The 19,057-nt window shown below is 43.3% G+C and overlaps 2 protein-coding genes across 2 annotated transcripts; one reads left to right on the top strand and one right to left on the bottom strand.

The window, feature by feature from the left end:
- Nucleotides 1-222: 222 nt before the first annotated feature.
- On the top strand, nucleotides 223-11,402 carry elovl1a (ELOVL fatty acid elongase 1a). Its single transcript, XM_072668624.1, has 8 exons — nucleotides 223-460; nucleotides 3,618-3,708; nucleotides 4,091-4,281; nucleotides 5,210-5,290; nucleotides 6,614-6,670; nucleotides 7,171-7,276; nucleotides 8,769-8,908; nucleotides 10,413-11,402. The coding sequence occupies exons 2-8, from the start codon at nucleotides 3,651-3,653 to the stop codon at nucleotides 10,719-10,721; spliced, it is 942 nt and encodes a 313-aa protein (XP_072524725.1). The 5' UTR covers nucleotides 223-460; nucleotides 3,618-3,650; the 3' UTR covers nucleotides 10,722-11,402.
- Nucleotides 11,403-12,678: 1,276 nt separating this feature from the next.
- Nucleotides 12,679-18,196, bottom strand: cdc20 (cell division cycle 20 homolog). The gene is made up of 11 exons (XM_072668984.1): nucleotides 18,105-18,196; nucleotides 17,148-17,343; nucleotides 16,440-16,585; nucleotides 16,254-16,353; nucleotides 15,165-15,290; nucleotides 14,874-15,070; nucleotides 14,693-14,787; nucleotides 14,113-14,341; nucleotides 13,751-13,876; nucleotides 13,553-13,670; nucleotides 12,679-13,305 (listed from the first exon to the last, which is right to left on the bottom strand). The coding sequence occupies exons 2-11, from the start codon at nucleotides 17,335-17,337 to the stop codon at nucleotides 13,142-13,144; spliced, it is 1,491 nt and encodes a 496-aa protein (XP_072525085.1). The 5' UTR covers nucleotides 17,338-17,343; nucleotides 18,105-18,196; the 3' UTR covers nucleotides 12,679-13,141.
- Between the last annotated feature and the right edge of the window lie 861 nt (nucleotides 18,197-19,057).

The following is a 19,057-nucleotide window of genomic DNA, read 5'->3' as shown; positions in this document are numbered from 1 at the left end:
AATACAGCTCTTCATGGTCAACCACACTCACCACCCACTTATTCAGAATAACAAAACCCTTGCCATGCTCCCCAGGCCTGAGGAGAAGCCTGCTGGAGTGAGCAGCCAATAGGGAGCTGTAGTGTGGGTGGGGCCAGACAGCTAAAAGTAGGGTGTGGTCCAGAAACTGGTGGGTGTAGTCCTTGTACAGAGAGAGGCTAATGCTCAAGTTTAAATTGGAAGCAGAAGTTCAGCGCCTCCCTGGCCTGTCACTGCTCTTACTGAAGAGCTGGCTGATTTACAGGGATTTACTGAGCAGCAGGCCGAGGAACACGCGCTGCTTCTCCTGCTGTAGCCTGGGGTGGGCCTTCCAGTCTCTGTTTTGGAGTATTTTGGGGAGATCTTCAAGGCTGGAGAGATACACACGCTCACACACTCACACTCAGGGATTCCACACTGGGCTTGAGGAGCAGAGCAGCAGGTGAGGAGAGGTTACTAACAGGTGAACGGTTGTCTGTGTTTCTGGCCTGATCTGATGTGTTTATGGGGGTCGAGCTGTAACTCATTGCTTGGTTTTGGGCCACTTTTAAAGTTCTTACTTTCAGTTCCTAACTGTCTGGCAGTTTTCTGTTTATCTGAGCCCACATCTTTACTCTTTCTACCATCGGAACCTGTCCTTCCTGTGCCTGTGAGAGCAGATATGCTCCTCTCTCCCTCTCACCCGTCTGACTGGCTTTGCTCCTAGTCAGGGTTAAGCTCATTGTTACAGTCTGAGTAGGTGAGGCAGCAGATCCACTGCATGGTTCTATAGAGCTCAAAAAAAGGGTTGTCTCAGTCAGAACAATGATGGAGCTTATTTTGCGTTCTAAAGAACCATGTACTTGTATATTAGGATCCATTTACCTAGAACAACCTATGCATTCAAACGTGTCTTTGAGGTGCCATGGTTCTGTGTGGAACCTTTGTCTTTATTAAGATTACTTGTAAAGAAATGTAACTGGTTCTCCATCACAGCAGAGCTTTCCGGAGGTTCTTTGGGTTTCCATGGTTCTGTGGTACCTGTTGCATCTACTAAGAACCCCTAAAGAACCCACTGTTTAGGTAAACCTAGTCACATATTAAAAAGCACTATATTAGCTGTCTCCTGATGGACATCCCAACTCTTGAATAGATGAAAAAGGTTCTTTATGGTTGTTTACTTGGATGTGCGGTTCTAGGAAAAATCTTGAATGGGTTTAGATCTGAAAAGGTGTTCCTTGTGCCTACAACGTGTTTAGGTCGGTTCCATGTAAAGTTGGTGTACACTGTTAAAAGTATAAGATCCTTGAGAAACTTTTGGAGGTTCTTCTGTTTTAAATGGTAGAGGAACCTTTTTAAGGTGCTTCGAGGAACCTTTAAGGAACCCTTTTTCTTCTAAAAACATTTTTTATTGAAGGTTCCTTAAAGCACCTTAAGATGTTCCTCCGGAGTGTCAACCTCCAAAAGTTCATTAAGGTTCTTACAAATCTGACAGTGTAGGAATTTTTTCTTGGTATAGAACCTTAAAGAACCCACTATAAGATGTTTTCTTTATTAAGAAGAACCATTTGAGCTTTCCTGTGATTCTCAGAGTTGTTAAAGCTGTGTAGAACCAGGGCCTGTACTAAAGAACCCTGGAGAGAAATGTTGAAGTGGAGATTCTTCAACCAGAGAGATTCACTTAAAGAACCTTCTATTATAAGGTTCTTTGGGGCAGCAGTTCTCAAACATTTTGGGCGGTACTACGTGCCACTGCAGCCCCTCAAATCGAACCATCAGTTTAAGAATCTGAAACACTTTGAACAGTTCCAGACGACTGGGTCAGAACATCTCCAGAACATCAGGCAGGTCTTGTGGGGTGTTCCCTCCCGGTATGCAAAAAGTTTCCTGGTTACCAAAAGTGCTCCAAGGAAGGACATCCGGTGAGCCGGCAACAGGGTCATGGGCGCCCGAGGCTCATTAATATTCATGGAGGTCCCACCTCACAACTTGCAGGACTTGAAGAACCTGCTGCTAGGGTCTTAATGTCTAAGATACCACAGGCCACGTTCAGAGGCCTTGTGGAGGGAGACCTACACAACAGTAGACCCCCAGTTTGAGAAGCAGGGCTTTAGGGTGGCACCTTTTGCTTTTAGGAAGTTTCGATATCTCCTTATCTGAAAATCTCTCAGGTCAGATTGTTGGAAGAGACGTGCTTTGTGCTGTATGTCACGTTTTTTTCTCCGGCCGCTTGACGAGAGATGCTCTAGGATCACCTCTGACCCACATGTGATGAAGTAGTGTGAGTGAAATGTGGAATGTCAGCAGTAGGGCCATCCTGTTTAGCACGTTTTATTTGAGGAGCTGAGTGTTCACATGTGTTCAGGTGGCCTCACGCCCAAAGATCACTGTGACTAATCACTCAGGCCACTGCATCGCTGTGATGCTTTACACTGTACACCACGTACTGCGACAGCGCTAATACACCCAGTTATGGGGCAGGAGTTAAAGGAGAAGTTTGGTGAACAATCTAATAATCATGATTGATCACTGGCCCTAGATTCAGACGATGAGACAGACCAAGACAGGTTTGGTATCTGGAGTGTTCTTCTGTGGTTTACAATGGGAGATGTTAGGCTAATGTTGCTAATAAACAGTTGACCTGGACTGTCACCAAATTAAAATTATTTATTTAATTGATTTACACTGAAATACACGTACCCCCCCCCCCCCCCCCCCAAAAAAAAAAAATCTCTGCATAATTTAGTGTGTGAAACTGACCCACTCTGATCTCTGTACAGTGGAGGTGAATGGAAGCAGGTGTCGGTCACCATGACTACAACACAGATACAGCCCATAATTTATCTCCCATCCAAACCCACCAGTGCAGCTACACGAGTCTTCTGAGTTTTATATGGAATGATGATGATGATGATGAAGGTAAAATAGTGAATAGAGAATCTGAACTAACCAGTTCCCTAGGGACTACTTTCTGTAGCCGCACTACACCCTGCAGCATGTATCCTTCCACCATTTTAATGATCTGGTTCTAAAAGCAGGTTCTAGAGCCGAACTCTTCTCAGAACTCTGGTAGAACAGTGTCTCAGGCATCAGGCAGCGTCTTCATCACCATTAGGTGAAGAACTTTCTGTGAGGAGCTTTTATTAGAGCTTCAGACGTCTGCTTCCCTTCACCTCCACTGTAGAACCACAGCTCTGACTGGGGGAGATTATCTAGAACCTCCACTGTAGAACAGCTCTGACTGGGGGAGCTTATCTAGAACCTCCACTGTAGAACTCCAGCTCTGACTGGGGGAGGTTATCTAGAACCGAGTGCTTTACACCAAACTCTGAGCATCTGGCTCTGTCCTCTCAATCTCTGGGTGATGCAGAGCGCAGTTCAGATACAGTATTAGCTCCTGCACCTGGCCAGGTGCTTCGTGTTTGGTTTAGCATGCCTGGCAGTGTTTACTCACACACACACACACACACACACACACACACACACACACACACACACACACACACACTGCTGGGCCCATGATAACAATAAATCCCCATCAGACGTTAAGTAGCTCTGATCGCTGCGTCCAAACTGCCTGCTCTCCCAGTTTCAACACTTCTCCATTTGTTCTGTTCCAGTTTCATCGGTGGTCTGAACTGACAGAAGAAAGGATGGGGGAGGTTATTGCAAACATCGTGAAGCTGTACGACTATCTCCTCAAAAGAACGGGTAAGTGTGTGCTGTATTAATGCCCCACTGACCATCATGAAGACACTTATGAGCCAGTTTTTCTAATAAAGTGTCCAGTAAAAAAGCGCAAGATTGGGGTTTCTAATAAAATGGCCGATAAGTAAAAGTGCAATGTTAGGGTTTCTAATAAAGTGGCCAGTAAGAGGAATCACAAAATTGGGGTTTCTAATAAAGTGGCCAGTGAGTGGAAGCACAAGGTAGGGGTTTCTAATAAATATCTATATTTTTTTATTTCAGAAAACATTTAAGCTTGTGATCAAATTCTTGTTTATTTTCTACTTGTCCAGTGAGTAAAAGCACAAGATTGGGGTTTCTAATAAAGTGGCCAGTGAGTGTATTTACGTTGGTTGTGTGTCTTCAGATCCCCGAGTGCGGGACTACCCTTTAATGCAGAGTCCCATCCAGATGACGCTGATCCTGCTGGGATATGTGTTCTGTGTACTGTACACTGGGCCGCGCTTCATGGCCAACCGCAAACCCTACAACCTCAGCACAGCTATGGTCGTTTACAACTTCTGCATGGTGCTCTTTAATGCCTACATCGTTTATGAGGTGAGTGATGTCATTGAAATTTGGGTTTATGAGACTCCTGGACAAGGCCATGCTCCCTGAGAGCCACTGGATCAGGGTTCTGTGCAGTGTTGAGAATGGGGCACATGGCAGCACAACGTACAGACACTGTGTGTCCCATAATACAGCAGCAAAACAGCAGAGCCAGCATTAAAACCACTGGAAAACAGGCGACAGTCAGTAGTTTTTCAACAGAGCCGTTGACCTAGTTTTTAATGTAGTGTTTCTAATAAAGTGGCCAGTGAAGAAGCACAAGATTGGGGTTTCTAATAAAATGGCCGATAAGTAAAAGTACTATTTAGGGGTTTCTAATAAAGTGGCCAGTAAGAGGAAGCACAAGGTAGGGGTTTCTAATAAAGTGGCCAGTAAGAGGAAGCACAAGGTAGGGGTTTCTAATAAAATGGCCAATAAATAAAAGTACAATGTTGAGGTTTCTAATAAAATGCCCAGTAAATAAAAGTACAGTGTAGGGGTTTCTAATAAAGTGGCCAGAAAGAGGAAGCACAAGGTAGGGGTTTCTAATAAAATGACCAATAAATAAAAGTACAGTGTAGGGGTTTCTAATAAAGTGGCCAGTAAGGAAGCACAAGGTAGGGGTTTCTAATAAAGTGGCTTTTAATAGATTTATGTATACACACATCCCCTTTACACACACCCCTAAAAACGAGAGACGATATTGCAATGTTGTTAATTGGAAATTAAAGCTAATATCAGCTTCAGTCTGGCTCATCCGACCTCAGTTCAGTCTTGCGTCGTTGCACTGGAGTAAACTTTAACATCTACTGTTTCTCTCTCTCTCTCTCTCTCTCTCTCTCTCTCTCTGTCTCTCTCTCTGTCTCTGTCTCTGTCTCTGTCTCTGTCTCTGTCTGTGTGTGTGTGTCTGTCTGTCTGTGTCTCTCTGCCCTTTTAGTTTTTGATGTCTGGCTGGGGAACAACATATACGTGGAGATGTGACCTCTGCGACCCCTCCAGCAGCCCACAGGCCCTCAGAGTAAGCAGCAGTGTCTTATTTTCCGGGTTCTAAAAAATCACATCTACACCATTTATTACACAACTGTCCTCTAAACCCGAACATAGAGGATCAGTCTAGACGGCTTTGCTGTTGGAGGTTCGCTTCTCTAGTTCTACAGGTATATTTTAGGCCATTAAGCACCAGCTAGTATCCACCAGCTGCTGTGAATAGGCTACAGTGCAAAGCTGCCTTTGAGCTGAGATACTGTACGACTGTACGACACAAGCCGACCAGAGAAGGGCGGGTTCTCCGTCGTGTTGGTTCCTCTCATGGCTCCTGTAGTGACCTACAGAAGTGCTTCACTATCCTCTCAGAAAACAAAATCTGTGCTAGTGTGAACATACCGGAGTCCAAAGATATACTGTATGTCCAGATGTTTGTGGACACCCCTTCGAATGAATGCATTCAGCTACTTTAAGCTGCATACGTTGCTGACACAGATGTGCAAATGCACACACTCAGCTTGTCTAGTCCCTGTAGAGAAGTACTGCCAATAGAATAGGACTCTCTGGAGCAGATCAACATCATGACCCTATTGGCACCATGCTGCCTAATGTCAGGCGTGAGCTAGAGGGGTATAAAGCCCCCCAGCATTGAGCTGTGGAGCAGTGGAAGAACTGTGTTCTCTGGAATGATGGTGGCGCTCCATCCAGTACTTTTGATTGGGAACACCCTGGCCTCACAAATGCTATTGTTGCTGAATGCAATCAAATCCTCACAGGAATACTCTTACATAATGTAGGAAGCATCCCCTGCATAGCAGCAAGGGTTACCACAACGAATGCAATTGAATCCCATGATTTTGGAAGAAACAATAAGTAAGCTGGTGCTGGTGTCCCAATACCTTTGTCCACTTGGTGTATCTTGGCCTGTATTCACTGTTTAAAGAGAGTCAGCGACTCTGCTGTTTGCACACCCAGGAGAAGTGTGTGCGTCCACTTTGGCTCCAGGATAAGGAAAAGCTGAGCTGTACTTGAAACTGAACGGGCTTTTGGGACAGAACTGGTTTGGGCCATTGGCATTAGGTTCAGTATGTCTGCTTCCAGGCTTATAGAGCCAGGTTTTTAACCCTGAAGGGCAGCGACAGGAAGCCACTGAAGGAAATGCAGTAGAGGAGCGACTAAGCTAAACCCAAGTAAAACCCAAGAGCCGTTCTTCTGAGTTCTGGGCCAGCTGAAGTAGTCCAGCTGTTGTGGATGGCCAAGAAACAACTGTCTGATTAGTTTTGGCCAAGCCCAAAAAATAAAAAAAACAACTACTAGTAGTAACCATGCGTCTACTCTGTCTGTCCTGTTTCTACAGATGGTTCGAGCGGCCTACATGTTCTACTTCTCAAAATACATCGAGCTTCTGGACACTGTAAGAACCCGCTCCTCTCTCCTAACCATTTCATAACCCTATACGGATTATCATGCCATGATCTGCACACCTACAAACTGCACCTGTATGGCACCTAGCCTGCATCTACACTCGCTGGCCATTTTATCAGAAACACCTACCAGTAGAGATGGAAAATTCAGGTCCAGAAAGTAAAAATCTGCCCCCAGGATTGTGCTCCAACGGCCTGGGCAGCTCTGATGCAGCTAAGCTGGACAATTCAGGTCCAGACGGCACAAATCCAGCCCAGGATTTTGTACCAACTGCATGGGCTGCAGCAGAGCCACCCAGACCCACCCAAATCCGGGGGCGAATTTTTACTTTCTGGACCTGCATTTTCCATCTGTAATGGTAGGTGTTTCTAATAAAATGGCCAGTGGGTGTAGATGTGAGTTAGATATTATACATAGATATTTTATATAAATAAAAGGTGTGTACGAGCCTTTGTTGTGTTGTGTGCTGAATGGAAATGTTCCCTGCAGGTGTTTTTTGTGCTGAGGAAGAAGCACAGCCAGGTGACGTTCCTGCACATCTTTCACCACTCCTTCATGCCCTGGTCCTGGTGGTGGGGCATCACTCTCACTCCCGGTGAGTAATTACAAGAAAACCGTTCGCATCTCCAGAGTTAGTGATGACAATTGTCCACTAGGGGGTGTAAACCTGTGATCTCTGAGGATTCACTTCAGAAAACAATTCAGTGCAACAGAAATCCTAAACTTTACTTCTGTTTGATCTGATTTCATATTTACAAATACAGCATGTACAGAAATATATGTAATATAGACAATAAAAATATCCATCTGAGCTTTTTAATGTAAACAATGATCTCAGAGTGCCATCAGTGTGTCCAAATGTAAATAGACTGAAATAATATTATTATTCTATTATTATGATTGACTAACTGTAAGATTGGCCAGTTTTAGACCAATTATAGACCAACCATAGTAGCAGTAGTAGTGGTGGTAGGAGTAGTAGAAGTAGTAGTAGCGGTAGTAGTAGTGGTAGCAGTAGTAGCAGTGGTGGTGGTGGTAGTATCGGTGGTGGCGGTAGCAGCAGTGGTAGTGGTAGTAGCAGTAGTATGCACTAATACATATACAATAACAATTACTATTTTATTCTTTTATAGTCAATTCTGATATTTTAAACTTATTTTTTAACTTCAGTGTTCAGACCAATGCACAACAAAACCTCAAATATCAACAGTACTGTGTACAGGGGGAACGCTGGGCTGCTCGCAGTGCTCCTGTGCTGGGATCTGTGGGGTGGTTATGTGATGTGTTGGGCTGTGGGATGGTTCTGTGTGATCAGCAGTTATTAAAAGTGCCGGCTGAGAATGGGCCCTGGAGCGAGGCAGGAACAGGCCTTTCACTTCCACATCAGTCTGAACTGAGATGCTTCACCAGAGCCATTCTTACTGCGTTCGAACCGTCCATCCAGATTAAACCGTAACAAACCACGTTAAGCACTCATTAGAGCGGCGAGGAGAGTAATGTACTCGCGTGAGTCACCGCTCACTTCTCCTCCGTGTGGAAGGGAGTGTGTGAGGAAGCCCGTGCAGGCTTCAAACTTTAATGCTGAACCATTCAGCCCCATGTTCTCATTTTAAGAGTCATTTTGTTAAAAATCCAATTTGAATGTTGTATTTATTTCTTTTTATTTATGTATTTTAAATGAGCCAAGTCCTTTTCACTGTCTATAGGTTACTTTTTTAGGCTACCCCACCTATTACCATGAAGCTAAATGGTCACATGCTCTCCTCAAACTGTGTGCAGGCGTTCAGTTCAGTAGCCTTAGTTATGTGTTCTCAGACACTGTATGACTCACTGTTATCTAGAACATGGTACTGTTGTGTTTTTTTTGTTTTTTTTTTGCTGAGTTATTGATCACTGATTTAATCTCTATATAGAATTGATTGATTGATTTGATTGATTGATTGCTCCCGATCTCAATCAATCAATCAATCAATCAAACATAAAGCCTTACGATCAAGTTGGATGTGTTTTCTAAATGCAGAGTGATCACCTGAGCTGAGCTGCTTGTGGTTTTGACATCGCTGTGTTGTGTGTTTTGATTTTTCCAGCCGGTGGAATGGGTTCCTTCCATGCCATGGTGAACTCCATGGTGCACGTCATTATGTACACCTACTACGGCCTATCTGCAGCCGGCCCGCGCTTCCAGAAGTATCTGTGGTGGAAGAAATACATGACCGCTATCCAGTTGGTTAGTATGCAGTTGTTTCTGATGGTTGTTCCTGTATGAAAGTATCTGTTTTAATGATTTACTTTTATCCACATGCAAAAAAAAACTAAAGTAGAGAGCCCCTTAAAATGTATGTAAAATTTGATTAGTTTTCACTTCAAATTTAAATGAACTTTAACATTTTTTTCATTTAAAAATATTTTTTTTGTTTATAATACCAACACTCTCAAAATAAATCTTACAATACTTCAGAAATCATCTCAAAATAAAGAATTACTGAAATAATGAATTAGAATAGAATGTCAAAAGAATGACCCAGCAATTCTTTTAATAGTGAAAAAAGAATAATTAGACACTTAATTATTATTATTTATTATTATTATTAATTATTTATATATATATATATATATATATATATATATATATATATATATATATATATATATATATATATATATATATATATAGAAATAAAGTGACAGGAATGGGCTTTCATAGATGGCTACCTACCACAGGTGTTTCGCTCTTATCCAAAACGACTTACAAGGTTACTCATATTACAGAGTCGGGCCAATGTGGTGTTAGGAGTCCTGCCCAGGGACTCTTATTGGTGTAGCGCAGCATACGGTCACCCAGACCAGGAATCGAACCCTAGTCTTCCACGTGGTGTGGTAGCTCACTGGCCGGCAGTGGTATTATTTGTTGCGCCACACCAACCACTACTCTCATGCTCATGCTAACACTCCACTCTTTGTTTTGATTGCAGTAATGTTAAATATATCTTCTATATTAATATGCTAAATATGCTCAAATTTGGCAACAGAAAACAGAAGTAAACAAAAAAGCATGTGATTCATGTTTCCACCCAAAACCCCCATTTGCACTGAAATCATGGCCTGTGGTCGAGCTCCAGTCAGCCAAGAGTAACGTTTGCTTCTTTAGCTTAGAACAGGAGATGCTAGGCTAACGTTGCTAACAAACACTGGACCTAGTTGTCACCAGTTTCCTCTTGCTAAATTCATTCAAAAATGAGAGACTGGTGACCATCTAAGTCCAGTGTGCGTTAGTTAGTCCAGTGAGGTTAGCCTAGCATCTCCTGTTGTAACCGAAAGAGGCTCAGGTCAGCTCAGGTCAGGCTCAGGCTTTGACTGATCGACTGAATCTGCACCCACTGATGAGGCAGCTGAATGATCTCCATGGTAAAGCACTGACCGATGCTTTACGAACGAGATGCCCTGGAGCAGCCGTGAGCAGGTAGGCCTAAGGTTACAGTGCCCAATACCCCTGCGTGGGCTAGAGGGGTATAAAGCCTCTCTGGAGTGATGATGGAGCTCCATCTAGTACCGTTGGGATGAGCTGGAGTGGCAGAACTCCTCATCCAACATCGGTAACCTGACCTCCCTGACGCTCTCGCTCTTGTGTGGCTGAATGCAATCAGATCCTCCTCACAGCAATGTTCCAATATAAGAGTAGATTAACTCTGTTTTTTTTTTTTGTTTGTTTTTTTTTTTGCCTCCCTCCGCAGACTCAGTTCATCGTGGTGTCTGTCCACATCTCTCAGTATTACTTCATGGAGAAGTGTGACTACCAGGTGCCCATCTTCATCCATCTCATCTGGATCTACGGCATGTTCTTCTTCGTGCTCTTCTCCAACTTCTGGATCCAGGCGTACGTCAAGGGAAAGAGGCTCCCGGTGGCGAAGGACGAGAAACCCAAGCAGAACGGCTTCGCCAATGGCGAGGCGGCACCAGTGGCCAATGGAAAGCACTTGGAAAACGGCACTGTCCACAACAGCAATGGATTTGCTGCGAATGGAAAAGTGAAGGAGGTCTGAAGTGGCCCACAATGCTCTGCTAAAAGCACCACCGGACTCAAAAACAATACTACGTTCTAAAAAATCAAATAAAAATAAAAAAGAAGAAAAAATATCCTGGATATTTGTGTGATTGCACGGGAGATGATATGGCACGCTACAGATGACGGTCGGATCTTTTTGTATTTATTGATGTTTTTGAGAATCCGACTGGGGAGCACGATGCATGAAGAGAGGATTTCAGCTGGAGTCAGCTTCACTGATGTTGCTCTGGAGCACGGCCTGTAAAGCCTGTCTGTGATTAGAGCCTGTTCATTCTTCCATTTACAGCATATATGATTCTCCTGAATGCTTGAAAACGATGTGTATATTTCCCAAGGAGCTAATTCACATATGACTGTAAATAAATGTTTGTTCAAAGTTAGTTAGGTGGGATTTGATGTAATGAGTTTTTTTATTATTATTATTATTCTGTGTAACTTAATGCTTTTTTTATGTTGAACTCTTACCTAAAACCATGAATGTGAGGCCGTTTAACAGTGGCTGAACGTTGTAGAAGCAGTTTGCGTAAAGACTGACATGTTCCATAGCTGTTGTAGCTCATACTACATTGATTTACCACTTATTTGAATGTTTTTGTACGCTCTTACAATTCAGTATGAAAGGAAATCCATCAAGATGTTGCACATCTTTTCTTTTTGTCCTATTTGTTAAAGGTCTGCAGTCACTTGCATAAACACCTGGAATTCTCTGCATAATTAAATGGTTAAATGTAAAAAACTAACTCATTCAGAGTGGAGTTTGGTGTGAAACTGGTTCTAGATAACCTTCCCCAGTCAGAACTAGAGTTCTACAGTGGAGGTGAATGGAAGCAGACGTCTGAAGCTCTAAAACAGGGCTGCTCAATCCAGGTCCTGGAGAGTTCTGATCCAACACAGCTGACGCTAATGTTCAGCTGCTCCTGAAGGCCTTCATTATCTGGATCAGGTGTTAGATTAGGGGTGGAGCTAAACTCTGCTGGGTGGTAGATCTCCAGGACCAGGGTTGAGCAGCCCTGCTCGAAAAGCTCCTCACAAAGGTCTGTTCCACCTAATGGTGATGAAGACGCTGTTCTACCAGAGTTCGGCTCTAGAACCTGCTTTTAAAATCAGATCATTAAAATGGTGGAGGGATACATGCTGCAGGGTGTAGTGCAGCTACAGAAAGTAGTCCCTAAAGAGAACTTAATAGTGGTGATTCTCCACTATTGTCATTCCATATAACACTTAAGACTTGTGTAACTGCACTGGTGGGTTCAGATGAGAATTTATGGGCTGTATCTGAGTTATGGTGACCAATGCCATTCCATTCACCTCCACTAAAGAAATCAGAGGGTCAGTTTCTTTACAGTGAAGTGCAGATTCACACAGACATGGCATCAATATTTGAATTAGATAAAGATAAAGATAAAAGATAAAGGTGCACGTATTCGTCACTGTACAGTGTGCACTGTACAGCGAAATGTGTCCTCCGCATTTAACCCATCTGGTAGTGAACACACACTCACACACACACATGTGTTAGGGGCAGTGAGTACACACACACACCCAGAGCAGTGGGCAGCCAACTCCAGCGCCCGGGGAGCAGAGAGGGTAAAGGGCCTTGCTCAAGGGCCCAACAGTGGCAGCTTGCCGAGCCCGGGAACCGAACCCACAACCCTGTTATCGATATCCCGGCGCTCTAACCGCTCTAACCGCTGAGCCACCACTGCCCATCACTCCTGATTCTGATCAAGCATGCAGTTTAGAAAGGTTTCAGGCAGCATAACACAAAGTGCTAGTAAAGAGCATGGGGTCACAGTTCATCTTCAGTTAAATCATGCCAGTCACTGAATTTCATTTCTAGGTCAGGAACATCTAGTCCAACATTTTCCCAAGAAATCAAGTGCAGTTTAAACCTGATCTTTAAATAACCCACCACAATGTTTCAGCTAGCTCCTTTATTCAACATTACATGATCAACATTGCATAAAACTGACATATACAAACTCCACTGAAGAAATTCTGAACATCAGAAAAGTAACTTCTGTAATTAACAGTGCTCTGAATAAACAGACTCATGCCATAACTGGAGTAACTTGATGTTGGTTTTGTAACAGCTTTAACTCTTAGTAGAAAAGTACAGAATATAGAAGTGTACTGAATCCTGGATCTAATATTAAAGATTAAGATACATTGCAACATAAGTATAATAAAAAAGAACCACCAATTCCATCAGCCTTATAAAGAACTCTTCCTGGAGAGCTTAGCGTGCAGATATGAGCCACTGAAAAAGAACTATACAACCCTCAACATGAAGCCTTGGGATAAAACTTTAAAACTTTATTTCAGATTTACAAAACTCCTTTGTACATAATTTAGTCATTTGTAAACAAGAGAACAGCTGCATTAAAACATCCCACATTATCTGATGTGCTGCTGAATGATGCTGCTGCTGCCTGGCTTGGCCTTTTTAGAAGGATCCTTCTCAAAACACTTCCACAGTCTGATCGTTTCATCTGCACTTATGGAGGCTACTGTAGAGCCATCAGGACTGAGGGCCAAGTTCAGAATCCTGCCTTCATGACCTGGTGTAGGAAGAGGGACAAAGATTACTTCTAGAAAAACATCACTTGCAAAGTTAGAAAGCCATGTTTATCCCATTGCCCACTTCATGCACCACTGTATGGTTTGGCAGAGGCTTTACATGCTAGAAGTAGCTCAATCACCACAACTGTGTAGGTCTTACAGATCAGAAACACGTTGTCCTGTAGCTGGACAGACCTGCCATCATAAATTAGTAACCTGGATTAAAGTGCAATAATAATAACCCACCTTGAAGCTCTGTAACTTTAGTAAGAGAGGGATATTTCCAGATGAAAACCTTGTCATGTGAAAACCCATGACCAGAGACCAGCTCCTTGTAGTTTGGTGCGAAGACAAGGGAGGATACCTAGAATATTAACCAATATTAGCACATTTTCAAACACTTAGGCACATTGAAGTAGATTATAGAGGTTTCTGAGGGCATACCTGAGACTGCGTATCCCAGGCAGTGATGCAGGAGCCACTGTTGACGTTCCAGATACGGATGTGACGGTCACTGGTGCCCCCTCCTGACGCAAGTATGCTGGGCTGCCATGGACACCAGGCTAAAGCCTGAAATGTAGAACAGGGCAAAGCTTTAAATAAATAATATTATAAAAAAATAAAACACAGCAAATGCAGTGCTGAAGTCAACTGGCGAAATGCCCCAACATCTGGCAGTGTCAGAAATAACTGCCCAATATTTAAGACAGTCCTGTAGAGTCCTCCAGCACCTGGAGGATCAGATGAGTTCCCACCAAGCACAAGCTACCGCCAAGCTGCTCAGAACACAACTGCGATGAACCCACCTTGACAGCTCCTTCGTGTTCGGTAAAGGAATGCACTGCGTTTTGCTGGGCACCACCCTGCACACCTGACCAAATGTTGACAGTGTTGTCGTTGCCACCGCTGGCCAAATACCGCCCGTCTGGAGACCAAGTAAGACCACAGATCTCCTGTGAGTGTCCCCTCAGAGTGCTCAAGTGATGATCTGCTACACGAACGTCATGCTGATGAATCAGACCAGACCGAGAGCCACTGCAGGAGGAAATAAATCAGTAAAGCCATTAAGATTTTAAATGGACAAGAACTGATCTCAAACAGCATTACTGCAATGACATCTGACCACGCCAACTGCAAGCAGAAGATTCAGAAGATTCTTCTTCCAACACTGCCCCCTAGTGTACAGGATCAGTAGATTGTAGAAAGCTTGAAACTAAAGGGCCACAAAAGCACCATTGCATAGAAGAGCCACCACTAAAGGAAGCAGCTATTATGTATGTAAAGGCTCTTCTATGAAAAGCTGTTCTATGCCATTGCCCAAATAACCTATTGAAGCACATCTGTGTACGACAGCCTTCAGACATCCATGTGTGACGATGCAATTACCTCGACAAGAGGTGATCATTCCAGCTCAAGCAGCCAACTCTGGCACGGTGGCCATCCATGCTGCGCAACCGCTTCTGATACTGCACATCCCACAGCTGCAGCAGAGGAGAGGACAAGAGCTTTAAACCATGAACTGTAAACTACAGACAACATGTTCAGGAACACCAGCATCTCAACTTGCCTCTACTTTACAGTCACTTGTTCCAACAGCCAAGAAGTTTCCATCTTTGCTCCAAGAGACAGAGCAGATGTAACTGTTCTCTTCCTCCATCTTCTTCAGCAGGACAATGTCACCCTGGGCAGCATCCCACAAGTATACGTGTTCCGAAAGCGCAACTGCCAGGAAGTTCTGCCGCCCCCAGTCCATCAGGTTCAGATCTAAGCGAAAGAAAGGGATGTTGAGCAAAAACGGCCAAAGACCAGAGGATTGCAATGGTCAACATTGAAGTCACAACAAAGCCTGAAATCTTACAGAAATCGTTCCTGAGCTCAGGGGCGTCCAGAATCCGCTCGGGAACTGTCGATATGTACCGGGTCTTCTTGATGGAGACTGGCGTTGGCACTTGGCTGTAGAGCACCTTCAAGTTATTCTGGTAACCTGTGGAAGGTTATAAGGCACTACATTAAAGGCTCCATAAAACAGACAGCCAGTTGATGGGCCAAGCAGGCCTACAGCAAATATTAACAGTTCTGGAAATTGTCAAGGCCATTCTAAACCTAATGCAAGAAACTTCATTTTGCAGACTGTGCCAGTGTTCATTAACCCAATCAGGTTGAAAACTTTCCTCCAAGAATTAGCCAACCAGACACTTCATGGCTTGTTTGCCTTGTCTGGTCAGGGAACAGTGCTACTGTTGAAGCGCATTTGAGCACATTGTGAATATCCACAAGTTTGGACCTTCTGCTGTATATTTTACTACTCTGCTTTATTCACAAATGAAAGCATTTCCACTGTTCCACCACTGGTTCTTTTGCCAATCATACTTCAAAGAATCTAATCATATTGGATCACAACTGAAGTTCTGGTAGTATTCTCTATTACACCAAAACCTGTTACTGAGACTCAGCAATAACACTAGCATGTAGAGCTGGACCATGCCTGGTCAATGGCCTTTACTACATCAACATAATTACATCAATAAGATAAGCTCAGAATTTTAGAGGTGGAGAACAGATGCCATTATGGACGCAAGAAAGGGACTCGAGTATCAACGCAATGTTAAGCAATACAGCATCAAATCTAAAAGTAATAGTTTACATGTAAATATTAGTGACTTGTTTGTGTCGTGACCACTAGATAGAAATAAGATAAGATAGTCCTTTATTAGTCCCGCAGTGGGGAAATTCCCAGTGCAACAGCAGAAAGGGATAGCAGGACACTCAGTTACAAAAATTTGGATAAATAATTTACACTATAAACACAATATAAATAAGAAAAGAGCAATAACAATATTATTTACAAATATTACTACAAAGAGTGTAATCACTTGTATTTCATTCAATGGAGGGCAGCAAATCATGAGTAAAGAGCAGTAGCTTTAATCAAAGTTACAGAACATACCTTCAGGAGCATTAAGAGGCTTTCCTCCCAAATGCAAGATCTTCGCCTCCTCCAGGTCATACCCATTTAGTGTTACGGACCAAGCCTTCTGTGTGGACTGCTAAAACAAGAAAAGGGTGTCAGGGCAGGCCAGACAGTAATGTTTACAAACCAGATCAACTCCAACAAGGACTTGAAGAGCCTTACTGCAGCTGCTGAAGTGCTTTCCTCTGCCGGCTCATTCTCCTTAGAGAGGAGAAAGCTCGCCACGTCCATCTGTTTGGCATTTCTGACAGGGATAAAACGGTCTCCGCGGGCCTTTGAGGGAGTACTCTGCGTTTTTCCATTCTTCCCTGTTTGGGAAGTCAAAAGCACAAGGCTGAGTGACAGAACCAAAGAATTGGCACCAATCACACTGTTCAACAGTTTTATTACGTGTCCAAGACACCTTTACCTGCACTCAAGCTAGACGGGATAATGTTATTCATCTTAACACTCCTTGTTTTGTTCTCTTAACTCATTCAGTTAGAAGGAAATGCCCTAGAGAACTTCTGTGAGCACCAATGATCCCTCACAGAGGAATATGGTGCTAGTGCTAGAACTGGCAGCCACCAATATGTTGGCCAATATGGTGGGCAGTGGTGGTTCCACGGTTCGAGCACCATGCCATCAATAACTAGGTCAGGCCCTTCAACCTCTCTGCTAACCAGGTGCCACAGCAACAGCTGCCTACTACTCTGGGCATGTGTGCATACGGTCAACAGTGTGCCAACTGCATCCAAATCTAATGCAGAATATGGTGGTCTGGTCTTAAAATAATAAGTTAAGTCACGATTGGATAATTTCCCCCAAATCATTCAGCCCTACATTAAGCCATGTTTTGATTAACTGTGCAAAATAAATTTAGCACCATACCTGGTGTTTTGCTGGGGGTTTTGGACGTGCTCAGGGATCGGTTGGCACCCTTATTGGGCGACAGACTCCCTGTGTTGGATGAAGTGGATGTGCTGGCCTTCCTCTGCCATCTCGCCATCGGCGCATTTGTAATGGGCATGTCCAGCTTCAGGACGCTGTGGATGTCATTCTCAAACCCGAAGTGAGACATGATTGGCTGCAATGAGAGGAAGAGGAGAGATGAACATGCAGGTCTGACAGGGTTGTAGTATGAAATACACCATTGGCTCATTAATAAAGGTTACCCAGATCCACCAAGCTGCCACTGTCAGGCCCTTGAGTAAGGCCCCTAAACCTCCCTGCTCCAGGGACGCATCCAGCTACAGTCCAGCACAATATTAAAGAGCAGTGAACCTCCACAATGGGCTACACCAGTAAATACGCCTGCAGGGTTGACCACTGTCTATAGCGCAGGGCCTTGGAGAAGCAGTACCGCTGACTGGCCGGTAGGGGCGCCACCACCCATACAAGCGTGTTTCTGAAGGGTTAAGTCCCCACACCAGAGCCAGGTCCCTGACCACAGCTTCATTAAGGGGCCAATTTAGGGAACTTACAGATTATTGACTTCTGCGAGAATTAAGTGTAGAGTTTAATGCTAGATAAATCCCCCAGGAACCGCTGAACACAGAGACTAGCCCCTAAAAAGGCACTATAGCAAAGTATAGCAAGTTATTTTAATTATAAAGGACATTAGATACTCAATAAAGGACCGCAGTGCATCCACCCCCACCCAAACCACTATAATCACCATTACAGCCTCCACTCAAACCCACAGCGTCCACGGTGAGACACTTCACTAGCAGCCTCAGGTCTCCAGCTAACTGTTCTGCCCCTATAAGCCACATGACCCCGTCCTAAACTTCCCTCAAACCCAAAAACAAGCGGCTGACCGCAGCGGGACACGGTGTTCCCCCTCACCCCAGACTCGCGCGCTCCGTCGGTCAGAAGAAGCCGTTAAAGCAGCAGCAGTTTAAACCCGGTCCTCGCGCGCCGTGCAGCAGCTGCCGCTCGTTAACGGTACAAACCAAAGCGTCCTGCAGGACCTCCGCGAGCGGTTTAAATGTCTGAACGCGCCGCTCTGATTGGCCCATTCAAACAGTACGTTTGTCGTTGCTACGGCAGCAGCACAAAATCCTCGATGATGATTGGTCGTTCGGCTGGAGGCGGCCCTGCCTTCAAAACCATGACGTAAGAACTGGCCTCTTCTGCCTCTAGCGGCACAACAGTATAATAAAATAAAATAAAATAAAATAAAATAAAATAAAATTTACTTCAGTAAATTCAATTCAACACAACACAAGAATTCAATACAACAAAATAAAGAAAATACAATAAAAAAAAAAAAATAAATAAAATAAAATAAAATAAAATAAAAGTTACTTCAGTAAATTAAATTCAACACAACACAAGAATTCAATACAACAAAATAAAGAAAATACTTTAAAAATACAATTCAATTAAAAAATAAAATAAAATACAAAATAATGTTTTCAGCCTGTCTATCAATAGGTCAATGTATCAATCAATCAATTTATCTATCTATCTATCTATCTATCTATCTATCTATCTATCTGAAAGTGAATTGGGGTAAACGTATTATTATTATTGTTGTTGTTATTGTTGTTGTTATTATTAGTAGAAGTAGCCATTGCAGTGCAATAGAAATGTCACGTCATATTAATATAATATATTCTTCACCCCAGAGGCAGAAACACGCAGCTATCATTATACCAAAACCCATTAATACTGCTGTGCCATCTCTGTTATACTTACATAAAATAATAAGATATAATATGATCTATAATATATATATATATATATATATATATATATATATATATATATATATATATATATATATATAATAGTGT

The sequence above is a fragment of the Salminus brasiliensis genome, chromosome 23 (genome assembly GCF_030463535.1).
Source record: "Salminus brasiliensis chromosome 23, fSalBra1.hap2, whole genome shotgun sequence".
NCBI lineage: Eukaryota > Metazoa > Chordata > Actinopteri > Characiformes > Bryconidae > Salminus > Salminus brasiliensis.
The sequence above is the reverse complement of the archived record's forward strand: the minus strand, read 5'-3'. Positions and strand labels throughout refer to the sequence as shown.

Coding starts and splice junctions, on each gene's coding strand:
- elovl1a (XM_072668624.1), top strand. CDS start 3,651: ATGGGGGAGGTTATTGCAAACATCGTGAAGCTGTACGACTATCTCCTC. Junction 3,709..4,090: donor CTATCTCCTCAAAAGAACGG/GTAAGTGTGTGC, acceptor GTGTGTCTTCAG/ATCCCCGAGTGCGGGACTAC. Junction 8,909..10,412: donor ACATGACCGCTATCCAGTTG/GTTAGTATGCAG, acceptor CTCCCTCCGCAG/ACTCAGTTCATCGTGGTGTC.
- cdc20 (XM_072668984.1), bottom strand. CDS start 17,337: ATGTCTCACTTCGGGTTTGAGAATGACATCCACAGCGTCCTGAAGCTG. Junction 13,877..14,112: donor AACACGAAGGAGCTGTCAAG/GTGGGTTCATCG, acceptor TCTACATTTCAG/GCTTTAGCCTGGTGTCCATG. Junction 13,671..13,750: donor CCTGGGATACGCAGTCTCAG/GTATGCCCTCAG, acceptor TTAATATTCTAG/GTATCCTCCCTTGTCTTCGC.